The 14228-nt window shown below is 34.1% G+C and overlaps 2 protein-coding genes across 3 annotated transcripts; both read left to right on the forward strand.

Moving 5' to 3' along the window:
- Window positions 1-139: 139 nt before the first annotated feature.
- On the forward strand, window positions 140-5963 carry LOC110696034 (transcription termination factor MTERF2, chloroplastic-like). 2 transcript variants are annotated; one of them, XM_021873297.1, is made up of 7 exons: window positions 141-1088; window positions 2101-2238; window positions 3141-3386; window positions 3758-3871; window positions 4548-4730; window positions 5042-5259; window positions 5450-5963. In XM_021873297.1, exons 1-7 carry the CDS (start codon window positions 543-545, stop codon window positions 5775-5777), a joined length of 1773 nt encoding a protein of 590 aa, XP_021728989.1. In that variant the 5' UTR covers window positions 141-542; the 3' UTR covers window positions 5778-5963. The 2 variants fall into 2 exon arrangements, with proteins under 2 accessions (XP_021728990.1, XP_021728989.1); XM_021873298.1 differs by lacking the exon at window positions 3758-3871 and having other exon boundaries at window positions 140-1088.
- Window positions 5964-10209: 4246 nt separating this feature from the next.
- Window positions 10210-13608, forward strand: LOC110696035 (chaperonin-like RbcX protein 2, chloroplastic). Its single transcript, XM_021873299.1, has 5 exons — window positions 10210-11006; window positions 12134-12225; window positions 12816-12873; window positions 12979-13044; window positions 13161-13608. The coding sequence occupies exons 1-5, from the start codon at window positions 10677-10679 to the stop codon at window positions 13281-13283; spliced, it is 669 nt and encodes a 222-aa protein (XP_021728991.1). The 5' UTR covers window positions 10210-10676; the 3' UTR covers window positions 13284-13608.
- Window positions 13609-14228: the final 620 nt, after the last annotated feature.

Genomic DNA, 14228 nt, shown 5'->3' on the forward strand with positions numbered 1-14228 from the left:
AATAACAAATCGAGTAATGTTAATAACAATACAATCAAAGTTTAATCTTGAGTTGTTTTCAAAACAAAAATCAATGAGTATTACTCCGTAGAAAGGATATATTACGCATAATCTTAGCTTGATGTCGTGAATAGAGTGGTTAAGAGCTATCCGTTTAAGCGAGTTGATGTCGTGAATAGAGCGGTTAAGAGATATCCGTTAAGAGCTATCCGTTTAAGCGAGTTTAAATTGCAATTGAGAAAAAAGGTTCTCATCCAGTCATCCTCCTTTAACTTATAAACATGCTACTCCGACTTTAGTCTTCACTAATCACTAGTCACTACCAAACGCAGTGGCATAATACTCCTAACTTCCCAAGTAACGCAAACCAAGTCGTTTGAACCCTTTTCTCTGCTTTTCATCTTCTCCAATTTTCAATAACAAACCCAGAAATTGATTCCTTTCAACAAAAGTAACCCTTGAATCCAACAAGAAATATCACCAAAACCCATATTTTCACAAGAGAGAATTCATATTTTCATTCCCCTCCCCATTAAAATCAAATGCTATTACCTTCAATTTCATCAATGTCATTTTCTCCACTATTTCCACCATCTTCTTCTTCTCCAACTTTTCACAGAAATTACAGCCTCTTTTATCATCATCACCTTCTTCCTCATCATCAATGTCTGAAACCACTTTCTCACAACAACACGAATTTGACCCTAAAAGCAAAATCCCACTCCCTTGGGCCGGCATCTTCCTCTTTGGAGAGCGAAGTTGTGGAAGGAATTGCCGAAATTGTAGCCGAAGCTGGGGTGGAACCACAAATAGTATCGGAAGAAATCGCTTCGAAGGCGCCGCAATATGCGAAGATGTTGAGGGATAGTGTCGCGGAGCTCGACGAGCTGGCGCTGTGGAACTCTTGGATGAAGGTGGAAATGGCGGCGGCACCCCTTACTTTGAAGGAGAAGATTAAGTACATTGCTAAGGAGAAAGGTGATAATGGGAAAATCCCTTATTTGGAGAGTCTTGGGTTGAGTCTTGCTTCTGCTATTCATCTTGCTCGCCTTCTTTCATCTCAGTCTCTTTCTTCTCTTATTCAAAAGGTTTGTTTGTCTTACTTACTTGAATTTGTTTGGAATTTTTTTTCTGGGGTTTTCATGTTTTCTTTTAATACAAGTAATTTTTATTTGCTCTATTATTTTGGATTATAATAGGGTTTTGATTGTTGGATTAGAATGAGGTTTCTTTGTTAGTCTTATTTCTGGATTTGCATTAGAATCAGCTTTTTGATTGTTAGATTAGAATGAGGTTTTATTTGTTAGACTTACTTCTGGGTTTGTATTAGAATCAGGTTTTTAATTGTTGGAGATGGAGGAAGGGGAGCTTTGTTGTTGGAATAAGGCTTTGGTTGATTGATGTCATAAAGAAGCAGAATTTTGATGTTAAGCTATGCATTTGATTTTGGTTTTTGGGTATTCTTAAGATTCATAAATAGCCCTTTTTTGAAGGGTGAATGACAATTGTTAAGCAAGTGAATTGTGATTCTGGTATTGATGTAGGAAGAGGAAGATGTGTTAGAAGCTGCTAGTAATTGTAAGTTTTAATTTTTTTTTTAAGTATGCTCATGTTCTAGGACTTTTGGCTTCATGTATTGGAAAATTGCGAAACGAAAATGTCTTCCATCGTGGGCGTGGTGGTAAAGTTCGCCTTGTTGGCCTAGTATTTTACTAATAAAAGTAATGTTGTTCAGAATAAAACTTGATGAAGGATTGTGGAATTGATGAATTGACATCTGATGTGCTGGTTGTAGTGTAAAGTGGCACTAGTAATTCATTCATTTTTCGACGCTTTATAATTCAACTTGTAATCACCTTCCTTTGATAGAGGAGAGAAAAGTGACTTTCATTGATCTTTTTATTGCAATGATTTCTTCATTTTCTTTCATGGTTATAAAAGGGAAGGAAACAATTCTTGGGGTGTTTTGCCAAGTGTTGAGCACTTCCAATGTCTCCAATAACTGTGGCATCGTAACTTGCTGCTAGCTAACTGGTTTGCTTCGAGTGTATGGTGTCAAAGGCACTTTCTGGATTGCTGCTTATATGGTCTTTGTTATAGGTTTTGTATGTCAAGGAAATATGTTTTTCTGGCAGTGATGACAAAAGACAAATTGGCAAGCGTGCCCGTCGTATGATGCTCTACCTTTCAATTTCAATAGATGAGGATTTGCAACAAACTTTATCATTTTTTGAAAAGGTGAGTTTTCGTCACTAAGTATTGTGTGTATCTGGTAGTTAAATAGAAGCCTTAATCTCTTGTGACTTTGAAGCTGGTTTACATTTTGGTTACTTAATATTTGTTAGAACTTAGAAGTGGTGGATTTATTTCCTGGTTAAAGGGAGCCCTTAGGATTAAATTTGTTGGGTTATTGATTTTAATGAATGCCCACAATGGCCTCAAATTTTTTAAATCAAGAACTGTGTCATTATGTTCAATATTCATGACATGAAAAATCAAAATAGCTTAACTTAGGGTTTGTAGTTCTATTCTGTCTCCTTAATTTGTCTTTCCAACCCATTGGTTTGCTAAAAGCATCACTTCATGACACTAGTCCTTAACTACTACTGAAGTGACAACCACCCTTTCATGTTTTTACCTCCTTTCCCTTCCAATTCCCCTTAATTAATGAATATAAGTTAATAAATGTGCTTTGAAAATAGAAGTTTACATAAACTAATCAACTATAAAAAGTATATTTTGATCAGAAGTATTTTTTAATCATAAGTAAAACCTGATTTTTAAATAGTTGTATTTAGTAAAGATCAAGTTTCGATTTATATAAGAGTATTTCGTACATTATTTAATCTCGTGAATTATGTAGCCTACTAATACTTCATTTGTTTTTTTTAATTGCAACAAACTCAAGTGGGTGAACTCCAAGGCAATATTTTAATGCGGAAGGAAAATGGATAGGGAGAGAAAGTGGGGCCTATAATGAAGAGAGAGATAGGAACAAGATACTTGCAAATTAGGAAAGAAAACATTTGTTGCAATTAATTTGAAATTTCTATTTTTGGTAATTGTTGCAATTAAAAAGAAACGGAGAAGTATGCTTTTCTGTGTTGTGTTTAAGGATGCTTCCCTTGTTGCCCCAACAGATTGAAGCAAGACGTGGTGGTTTGAATATGTTAGGATCCTTCGACACTTCTTTTAGGTATCTCATTGAGTCATTTCCTCGCATTCTTTTGCTATCAGTAGAATCAAATATGAAACCAATGATGAACTTCATGGAGAATGCTGGAGTTCCAAGAGAATGCATGGGAGATGTTTTACTACTATTTCCCCCACTATTTTTTCGCGACATTGAAGCAGAAATTGGAGCTGGATCGTGGACATTTGAGATGGTAAAAATAAATATATAATTTTTTCTATGGTTGATTTTTACCTTCATAGATATTGGTACTTATAAAATATAAAATTTCATGCTTCTTCTTCCAGAATCTTTGTTGACTTGAAATGCACTGGCATTGTGGCATCTTAAATAAAAATCTTAAGTTTATTCTGCCAATAATGAATTTTACTTGTCTGGTGCATTCTAAGATCATTCTGCCAATAATGAAATTTACTTGTCTGGTAAAGTTTACTTAGTCTTGCCCTGCTGTTTAACTTATGTGTGTGCTATCACGCACTTTGCGTTCACAGGGATGATTTTGCATTATGACTTTTGCTATTGCCTACTTTGTCTTACTGAATTAATACCTATTCTGTCTTCAAGGTTGGAGCACTGGACAAAAAATTAGGCAGGATGTTGGTGAAATATCCTTGGGTGTTGTCAAAAAGCATCCAGAAAAATTATAATGATATTTTGGCTTTCTTTGAAACTGAGATGGTAAGGTGTTACAAAACCTGATGTGTTCACATCAGTAGCTATCTTCATTGATATATTTTTTTCATGACCTATGTGATTACATTGTAAATAATATGCAAGATAACTGACTATCCTGTAGTAAAACATTGCTTTGCAGAGTTATAGGGTATAGTTTATTTAGATATTTACTATGTAGAAAAGAAGCCATAGCCTTAGTGTCAGTTCTTAGTTTTTGTTTCTGACAAATAATGCTTGGAAATCCAATATAATCATCCTCTTGGTGCAGCAAGTCCACTTGTTGAGAATGTGTGGCCCTTCGTATTGTAGTTTATGCATATTGTTGAAATTCAAAATTTGTAAACATGTCTTCAGACTTTCGTTGTGGTTTTGCCTGAAAATATCAATTGTGATTGAACATTTTCAATGTTGGATACACTTATTCTTCTTTTTTTTCTTTTCTTTTTCCTGCATTTCAATTATATTATCTGTTACTGCATTAATGGATTGCTGTCTTTTGGTTGTTGATGGTTTAGTGTTGGGCTATTTGAATTAAACTTGTTAAGAATCCAAGGTCATGTGCATCCCAACCCCCTTCCTTTACAGGATTAAGGCCTCTGTAGATTTCCAACAATACTTAACAGTATCAGCAGCAATACTCATGTTTGCTTTTATTTATGGATGAATCTGTTCATGGCAGGTACCAAAAGTGTGCATAGAGCGAGCAATAAGGGATTGGCCACTTCTGCTGGGCTGTTCAGCAAGCAAGCTGAAGCCAATGATAGAAGAGTTTGATGACCAGGGTGTGAGAACTACAAAACTGGGTAAGGCTATAGCTACAAGTCCTCAGCTTCTACTGCGGCGACCTGAGGAGTTTCGGAAGGTAACTTGGTGCCTGTTCTTTTTTTTTTTTTTTTTTTTTTTTTTTTTTTACTATGGGCTGTTCTGCACTTCTGCTTAAACATTTGTTGCTGCTGATGTGATATTTCTGAAGACCTCTCTTGTATTTGAATCAGCTTTGATTAGAGCTGCTAAGATTTTGTTCCTTGTCTTCTATTGTTTTTATTAAAACTGCCCTCTTCTTCTTCATGCCATATGAGTCATGTACCGCCTGTTCTTTTCTCAGTTCATTGCTTTCGGGAGGCTGTTTCATCTGTTCATTATTGTCTAAGTGGAAAGTTTCCGGTTATATAGGTGGTTATTTTTCTGCAAGATGTGGGTTTTGACAAGGAGAGCATCGGTACAATCCTAGCTCGGTGCCCTGAAATTTTTGCAACAAGAACTGTGGAAAATTATCAGAAAAAGCTTGAATTCTTGACCAGCTTGGGCATATCAGAAAAAGATCTCCCTCGGGTGATAAAGAAATACCCTGAGTTTTTGATATCTGATGTGGATAGTACCGTCAAGCCAAGGTGAAGCTCTCAACTGGCTTTGCATATTTTTTTACCAAAGTTCTGTTTAAACATATTGCCACAGAATAATGGGCGCACAAAGCATGCTGTCACATACCATACCAATTGAATCATTACTGCAGAAAGTTAGTTTGGAAAGTTTTCCACTCATACTAGCATAACTGATTTTATTTATTCTCTGCGTAAACAGATTGAGGTACTTGATGAACGCTGGGTTAACTGAGAGACATATTGCTACAATGATTGTACGCTTCTCTCCTCTTCTTGGGTACAGCATTGAGGAAGTGTTGAGGCCAAAGTTGCAGTTCCTGGTCTACACCATGGGCAAGTCAGTGAAGGAAGTTGTGGATTATCCCAGGTATTTCAGCTACTCAATGGAAAAGAAAATAAAGCCAAGGTTTCTATTGCTAAGAAGCAGAAATATAAACATTAGCCTGAAAGTTATGTTAGCCAAGAATGATGATGAATTCACCACAGAATTCTTGGCCATTGAAAGAACTTTTGTGTCTGATAAGTAGAACGGTCTAATTTCATGGTCTGATCTGTACATATCTTATGCCAGTTTTTTTTTTTTTTTTTTCATATCATAGGAAAATTAGACCTACAGTAGTATAGTCTGAATACCATCATGTTCTTGTGAATATGTAGTGAATCAAAAATTTTGTATCATCATGTATCGTATCTGCAAAAGTTGTGTTATCATACTTCAAAATTGTATGAAATTGGTTGTTATATAAGCCTACTTGTTCAAATATTAGTCTATTAGAGCAATATGGACTAATGAAGTCTAAAAGCTTAATCATGAGTTGTTTTTCGAAACAAAAATCGATGAGTAGTACTCCATACTAGTACGAAGTATAAACTCTCCATCAATATCCATGTTATTAGAATATAGAACAAGTAATCCTCGGTTTATAAACACACTACTTTAGTCTTCAATGCCAAATACAATGACATATGAAGCATAAGTAATGTAAATCAAACACATACAAATAACAACGAGACAGAACAACCATACACAATAAACAAATCGCTTGAACCCATCGCTACTAAACATACCAACAAATAAATCATGAGCACTGCGAATTAAGCATCCATGCTTGAACCCATCGCGACCAAACATAGCAACATATAAATCACGACTATTGTAAACAAAGCATCCAAAGGCTCCAACAAGGTATAAAAGCCATACATAAAACATAAATTGCTTGAACCCTTTTCCCTCATTTTCGTCATCTCCAGTTTGCACCCATGCTAAATTTTCACTAGCACCAACAAACATCTCAATCAACAAACCAAGAATTTGATTTCTTTCAATAATATGGTGAACTAAACTTGAATCCAAGAACAAATCACCAATAACTTCATCCACCATATTTTCACAATTCCCAATCTCATAAACTACTAATTCTTTAGCTTTGGCATATGCTTCATCAACTTATTTTTTAGTATGAAAATTCTTAATAGGAGTATTAATCACCTGCTTTCTTGCCTCCTCAACTCCCATCTTCATCTCAAAGTAGTTCCTCTCAAAAAACGTTATGAATTCCCTAAAGCTCTCTTTGTCATCGCGTATACTTGTGTGATTAATCATTTGCATCATTTTCTTCTTTTCACTTTGTATGTACTTCAAATTTTCATACAAAATTTGTAACATTTGATCAATGGCTAGTTGGCTACCAATGTTAGACTTTCGGTTTCATCTATGCCTTTGCCTTCGTGTTGTATGTTGTGCATAAAAATCGAATGGCAATTGTCCCTGTCTCGGGTTTTGTTACATATATTCTGGATAAAATAGTTTGTACCTAAGAGAAATAATTCATCTTCAAAACTGCAGAATAATGGAGGAAGATAAGAGAGTAGAATACAAAGAATTAACATGAATTTTATTGAATAGGCTACCATTTTTCCTAGTGTCTCTAACACTACTAAAACTTGTTATTGATTGAATTATACTTAGGTGGGAGATATGTTATACAAGTAGGATAATAGGTCAAAGAATGATCATTATGAATAAGTTTTATGGTAAAACAATAATAATTAAGTAACCCTTTTGGGAAAAATAAGATATTCATTGTTACTATGTACAATGACTCACAAAGAATCATATGTAAAAGGTAGGGGTAAATGATATTGATCTTGAATTTTCATGTACATATATAACATAAAATCTTGTGGAATTGGTCTATAATTATAACTAGGTTAAACCCCGTGCATTTGCACGGTTGTTGAATAATTATGATAATAATATAATTATATAAAAATTAAAGAATCGATTCATAAGGTATTAAAGTGCATGAAATATATTAAAACAATTAAAACATGTGAGAGAAAATATTCATAGTTATAAATTATAATGTGCAAGTTGATGTTTTAGGAAGTTTATTTTAGATTTTATATATAAAAAAAAAGTCATAATCTAAACGCGATCTTTATTTTTATATAATAACCATTTTTTTTATAAAGTAATTTTTGCGGAAATTTTTTTAATAATATGTTGTCAAGTGTTCCTTCAGATTCACTTTTAGTAGTATGTAATTGATTAAATATTATGCAATCATTTTGGGAAAAATTAAGTATTCATTATGCGATGACTTATATAGAATCATAGGAAATATGGAAATATGGAATCGGTCTACAATAACACCGGTAATAAATTTTTGCCAATTATTTGTGGGAAGTAGCGTCTTGGCCTCTTCTTTTAGACTCAAAAGTAGGAATATTGACACAATAATACTCATTGTCCATGACGTCCTATATCAGGAAATGATAAAACTCATATTAGGGGTCAAGATACAATGCACATTTTCTCCATGGTAAAAAATCATAAGTCCGGGTCACTATATATATTACAAGCTTTTGTTTATAATATAAGTGTAAACAAAGTATTTTTGAAAACTTTGTTAATTACTACCTTAAAAAGAAGAGGTCTTTGTGAATGAATACCCCTAAAAAAAAGTTGTTAATTACTACCCCTAGTAACTATTACCTTTTTTCTTTTAATCAGCCTACCTTAATGGCATTATTATTCGGGTTCGGTGCAAGTTAATTAAATTGGTCGTTGTAAATCGGTAAATCGGTACAATTTGTAAACCGGTAAATTTTGGCCGTTTAAAGGCAAATTAGATGGTTCCACCCACCCAATTGGACTCCCGGAGGGTATTAAGGACAATGATAAACATTTCGGCAATTTTTATTTATGGGCGAAATAAAGTCAAAAAATTCCAAAATTGAAGGCTGGTATCCACGTTTTTTGAGAAAATTTGGAGGTTTCGAGGCCCGGTGTCGAAAAGGCTTGAGATATTAGGAGATAAATCTCAGGGTCATATAATGTCGTTTGGAACCATATATGATCATTATATGTTGTCATAGATGTTCGTAGTAGGCCGCTTGAATTAATGAAATCGGTGTAAGTTAGTTGTAAACCGGTAAATTGGTCGTTTAAAGGAAAATTGGATGGTTTCACCCACCCAATTAGACTCCCGGAAGATACTAGGGACCATGGTAAACATTTCTACAATTTTTTTTTCCGGGCGAAAAAAAGTCAAAAAATTCCAAAATTGAATGCTAATATCCACGCTTTTTGAAAAACTTTGTAGGTTTCAAGGCCCGGTGTTGAAAAGAGTTGAGATTTTAGGGGATACATCTCGGAGTCATATAATGCCGCTTGAAAACATAAATGACCATTATATGTTGTCATAAATGTTTGTGGTAGGTTTTAGTTAATGAAAACGGTGCAAGTTGTAAACCGGTAAATTGGTTGTTTCAAGGCAAATTGGATGGTTCCACCCACCCAATTGGACTCCCGTGGGGTATTAAGGACCATGGTAAACATTTCGGCAATTTTTATTTCCGTGCGAAAAAAGTCAAAAAAATCAAAAATTGAAGGCTTATCTATGCTTTTAAACAAATTTCGAAAGTTTCGGGGCCCGATATCGAAAAGAAATGAGATTTTAGGGGATACTTATCAGGGTCATATAATGTCGTTTGGAAGCATTGATGATCATTATATGTTGTCATAAATGTTCGTGGTAGACTTGAGTTAATGAAATCAGTGCAAGTTGTAAACCGCATAATTCACCATTTAAGGGAAAATTCAATGGTTCCACCCACCTAATTAGACTCCAAGAGGGTATTAGGGACCATGGTAACCACTTCGGCAATTTTTATTTACATGCGAAAAAAAGTCAAAAAAAATCCAAAATTTAAGGCTAATATCCACGTTTTTTGAGAAATTTTGGAGATTTCGAGGCCCGGTGTCGAAAATCTTTGAGATTCAAGGGAATACATCTCGGGGTCATTTAATATCGTTTTGAACCATATATGATTATTATATGTTGTCATAAATGTTTGTGGTAGGCTTGAGTTAATGAAATCAGTGCAAGTTGTAAACCGGCCGGTAAATTGTTTGTTTGAAGGCAAATTGGATGGTTCCACCCGGCCAATTGAACTCTCGGAGGGTATACTTCGGCAATTTTTACTTACGGGCGAAAAAAGTAAATAAAATTCCAAAATTGAAGGCTAATTTCCACGCTTTTTGAGAAATTTTGGAGGTTTCGAGGCCCGGTGTCGAAAAGACTTGAAATTCTAGGGGATATATCTTGGGGTCATATAATGTTGTTTGGAACCATGTATGATCGTTATTTGTTGTCAATTTGTCATAAATGTTCGTGGTAGGCTTGAATTAATGACATCAGTGCAAGTTGTAAACCAGTAAATTGGTCGTTTAAAGATAATTTACACCATAAGTACCAAATTTGTAAGCTTAAGTCAATTTAACCAATTAAGTAACAATGAAGGAACCTACTCCTATAAATCTGTAATGTAAAAGCACAAAGTTTGAACCATTTGAACAAATATTGTCGTTCAAGTAAATTAAGAACAGTTTTAACACGTAAAATGCAAGTACCTTCAAACTCAAAAACTCAATACATACACGTTGCTTTACCCTAAAACAACCCCCACAACGTTGGAATCCTCTTAACCGTCCAGGTGAACACAAATAAGTGTGGCAAAACTGGTTAACTAACATCAACCTTTTTTTCTTTGGTCTTCCAAAATAAGTAAAAACCCTACATCTTTGGAAAGATTTGGACCTCATAATATTCTCTGGTCATCACTTTTGTTTGAATTTTCACAAAAAAAATCACATCTTTGCTTCCTGTACATTCAATTCTCTTCCAAATCTTATTCTCCAAGCACGTTTCTTCGTTTACAAACCCCCCTTAAGTCCCAATTCATGCATCCTTTGGATTAAAATTCTGAAAATTCTAGCTTTTTGAATGCCCACCAACTGTTTGTTAAAATTCCCCTAAGAATCTCATTTGTTCATTTCATTGGAATTTTGAGAATTTGATTATCTGGGTGTTGTTATTTTCGTGTGTTTTTAGGTGGGTTGAGTTTTGTTTGTGAGAATAATGGTGGGATCTTTCTCTTTACTGACTTCCCCTGTTATTGATTCTTCGCATACTTGCCCTTGTATTTGTTTGGAAACCATGAATTCATCTAGTATGAATCTCAAGAGTGGTGGAGATGTCGGGTTAGGCAGGAAATCGATGGGTAATAAGCAATCAAAGAATAGGCAGATTGGGTCATTGGAGCTCAGTAGCTCTTTTGTTGATTCAGGGAAAGAATTTTTGGGTATTGTGAATAAGAGGAGCTCAACAAAACAAAGGAAAGTTAGAAGCCCTGTGATTGTCAGTGAACTTGGAGGACAGTATGAGGACAATTTCGAGGACGTCAAGACGGTAACATCTTTATTTGAGAATTTGTCATTGATTATATTGAATATTTAAGCTAAAATGTTCATATTATATTAGATTTCATCATTAAAGCTACCAAAGTACCAAGTGATTTAGTTTAATGAATTGTTTACCGTTGTTGAATCATATTGTATTGAATTTTGCTGCAAATTGGACTTATATAATCAGCTATATGACTAATGAATTGTTTTAGTTTGTTAAGAATCATATTGAATTGAACTATGGTGGTCGACACTGCAAAGTGGACTTACTGGACTATATCTTAAGTTATATGATTATAAGTTATTTGTACTGATGTATGCACTGTTAACAATAGAGTTTACAGATCTTGGTGAATTCCAGGATTAATTGTGGTTTGTTCTTCATATGACTATGTTAAGATCTTGTTACATTGAGAGCTAATGCAATATGTTGCTATGCTAAAATCTTCTCTGATTCCTAGTTTTTTGAGTGAATGCATATCATCGTGGACCTATAGTGTTGGATGTAGCTCTTAGGAATGTGATATGTGTGCATGCTTCCATGGGTTCATGCTACTCTCTGTAACTTATCTGAGCAGGTTGTAAATTTGTTTATATTCAAGACGCTGCCATGAATGTTTAGGGAGTCTGATTTCAAAGTCATGTTGCTAGGGGAAAACTTGATACCTGATGTTGTAAACTTGTATCTTAAGTCTTTCTCATCGACATTTGGATTTTCCTTAACTCCTGTTTTTTAAATGGAGGAGGTAGCTCTTGGATTAGAAACAAGTACTTTAATTTACATCAACCATTCTCATGGAGCCGTGTCCCTGAATGAAACATTAATGTATGTGGATACAACCATGGAGCTATTTACTAGATTGTACTACATAATGAAAAAGATGTGAAGAACCATTTTAACTCGATCGATTTTTTGGCTCCATGATGACTTATTTGATCATTTTTTTTTTAATTATCTGCTTTACGTAAATTTCATTATACAACATACTACTGCAGTCCTGTTAAATTAGAGAACTCTACAAAACTTAGAGAACTCTACAAAACTTTTTTATGTTGATGACTAATGATATTGTCTCTCCTTCTACGTCAATGTTTATTTGATGAAAATATCTTGCTCAATTTTGCTTGCAGCAATTACTCAACTATTTTACTTACAAAGCTACAAGGACTGTTTTAAACCAGCTTTACGAAATGAATCCCACTCAATATACGTGGCTGTATAAGTAAGTAGGCAATTGATTATCTTTTACAGTTTTTACTTATCTGTATACCTTGCACTTCTTTTGTTACTAAATACTATTGCTCTGGAGAAGTAAGAATTAACTTGGCTGGCTCAAAACTGTTAACTTCTAGTGGCCTATTTTATAGGTTAGTGTTTTAGAGTCTTCATGACATTTCTACCTCTTTTGTGACCTGAAAAACAACACTTGTGACAAACATAATGAAAGCTTGGAAAATCTCAAGCATGAGGAGTTTAAATTTTAGAGCTCAAAACATAATGGGGCTCCTGTTTGATTATATGTTGTTGGATTAAAATCAAGTATAAGTTCAAACTTTAGAGTGGTCATATAGCTAAAAATATGATGACTTTGTAAGATGCATCTTTATTTATGCTCTGTATTTAGTTATTTACAGTCTGTGAATCCTGTTAATGTTCTAGATCGATGACAGATAACTCCTGATATGTATATCACGTGCACCATTTCAACCGAGCATCTGATAAATGCTCGAAGTTTTCAAAAATATTCTCGGTTGCATGAATTGAATGAACTGCAGTATTTCAGCTTCATGAACTTGGGTTTTGTCAATGCAGTTTTCTCGTTTCTAACAAACCTGGAGATGGGAAGGTGTTCATCCGTAACCTAGGGAAAGTAAGTTTCTGAAGCCATGCTTTTACATTCAATTGTGAAGCCCTCCCAAAATTAGGGACCAAGAACCAAGGGATAACTCAACATACTAACTCTTGTAATTGACAGGAAAAACAAGAACTTGCAGAAAGAATAATGGTAACACGCCTTCATTTGTATGGAAAATGGATTAAGGTGTGCTAGCAACTAGCAACTCATCTCCTTTCTTCCTCAGTATCAATTTACATGCAAGTCCAAGTGTTTGTATTTTTTTTTTCTAACCCCGTAATCTTCCTGACATTTTGATGCAGAAATGTGACCACGGTGAGATTTATCAATTCATATCAGATGAAAACTTGGAGTTGATGCGGGAAAGGCTATTGGAGACCATAATATGGCCTTCAGATGACACAAACACAGAAAAGATTGGTTAACATGCATTCGAGGGTATCTATTTTTCACTACTTTTCGGCTGTCTTGTTCAGTGTGTCCTGAAGTCTTCATCGGAAGATTAAGATGAACAATACTATGGTGCTTTTTGTAGATTCATGCTTTTGTACATAGTATTGGTTATTTTAGGCTATTAATTGTAAGAATTTTTATTCTGATCTTCACTTTATTAGATGTGAAGTATATTGTTATCAATTACTAAACCAAATGATGTTTTACTCTTTCTTGTTTGATCAGAGCTTCAAACAAGAATGATGTCCTAATTAGTCAATTTCTCCTGATTTTGGTTACTTTTGACCCAAAAAAAAATATGAAAAAAGTCTTTCTTCCTGATTAGGGGGATGCATAAAATCCGTATATTATGCCGTTTATAATCCTGCTAATTTTTTATTTTTTATTTTTAATCAAAAAAGGTGGCAGTACATGTCTACGTGATATTAATCTGGAACATTCCTCTATTAGAGTATAAAGTTGAGTAGTTCGCTGTTTCTTCAAAAATAAATAAATAAATAAAACATAATTAATTAGTTCATCATTAAAAAGTTAAGCTCTTACTATATTTTTTTCTTCTAATAAAGCTCTTGTGCGTAATTTATGTGGTTTATAAATCTCCAAATATGTATGAACTCCAAAAGTTTTCCAAAGTTCTTATTTCTAAATTAGATGGAGTCGTCTACTAACCTTTTTTTTTCATTTACTTTCAATGGACAAAGTCTCCTAATCTACCTATTAATCCATACTTTTCTTTTATATTCCCTTGTTATCAACAATATCTCACTATAATTACTTTTTTTAGGTTGTTAGAGTCACGCTAAACTATGTCTTATATTTTGGAGGTTATACCCTTCACTAAAGAATATTCCACATTAACAAGAATATAATACGGAGTAATATTTTTATGACTGGTACATTTATCAACAATAGTTAAA

Source organism: Chenopodium quinoa, unplaced genomic scaffold (genome assembly GCF_001683475.1).
Source record: "Chenopodium quinoa cultivar QQ74 unplaced genomic scaffold, ASM168347v1, whole genome shotgun sequence".
Classification (NCBI taxonomy): Eukaryota; Viridiplantae; Streptophyta; class Magnoliopsida; order Caryophyllales; family Amaranthaceae; genus Chenopodium; species Chenopodium quinoa.

Excerpts from the sequence above, each read along its gene's own strand:
- LOC110696034 (XM_021873297.1), top strand. The coding sequence starts at position 543 with ATGCTATTACCTTCAATTTCATCAATGTCATTTTCTCCACTATTTCCA. Across the intron at positions 3,872-4,547 it reads CTTTCTTTGAAACTGAGATG|GTACCAAAAGTGTGCATAGA; the intron begins GTAAGGTGTTAC and ends TGTTCATGGCAG. Across the intron at positions 4,731-5,041 it reads GACCTGAGGAGTTTCGGAAG|GTGGTTATTTTTCTGCAAGA; the intron begins GTAACTTGGTGC and ends CCGGTTATATAG.
- LOC110696035 (XM_021873299.1), top strand. The coding sequence starts at position 10,677 with ATGGTGGGATCTTTCTCTTTACTGACTTCCCCTGTTATTGATTCTTCG. Across the intron at positions 11,007-12,133 it reads ATTTCGAGGACGTCAAGACG|CAATTACTCAACTATTTTAC; the intron begins GTAACATCTTTA and ends TTTTGCTTGCAG. Across the intron at positions 12,874-12,978 it reads TCATCCGTAACCTAGGGAAA|GAAAAACAAGAACTTGCAGA; the intron begins GTAAGTTTCTGA and ends TGTAATTGACAG.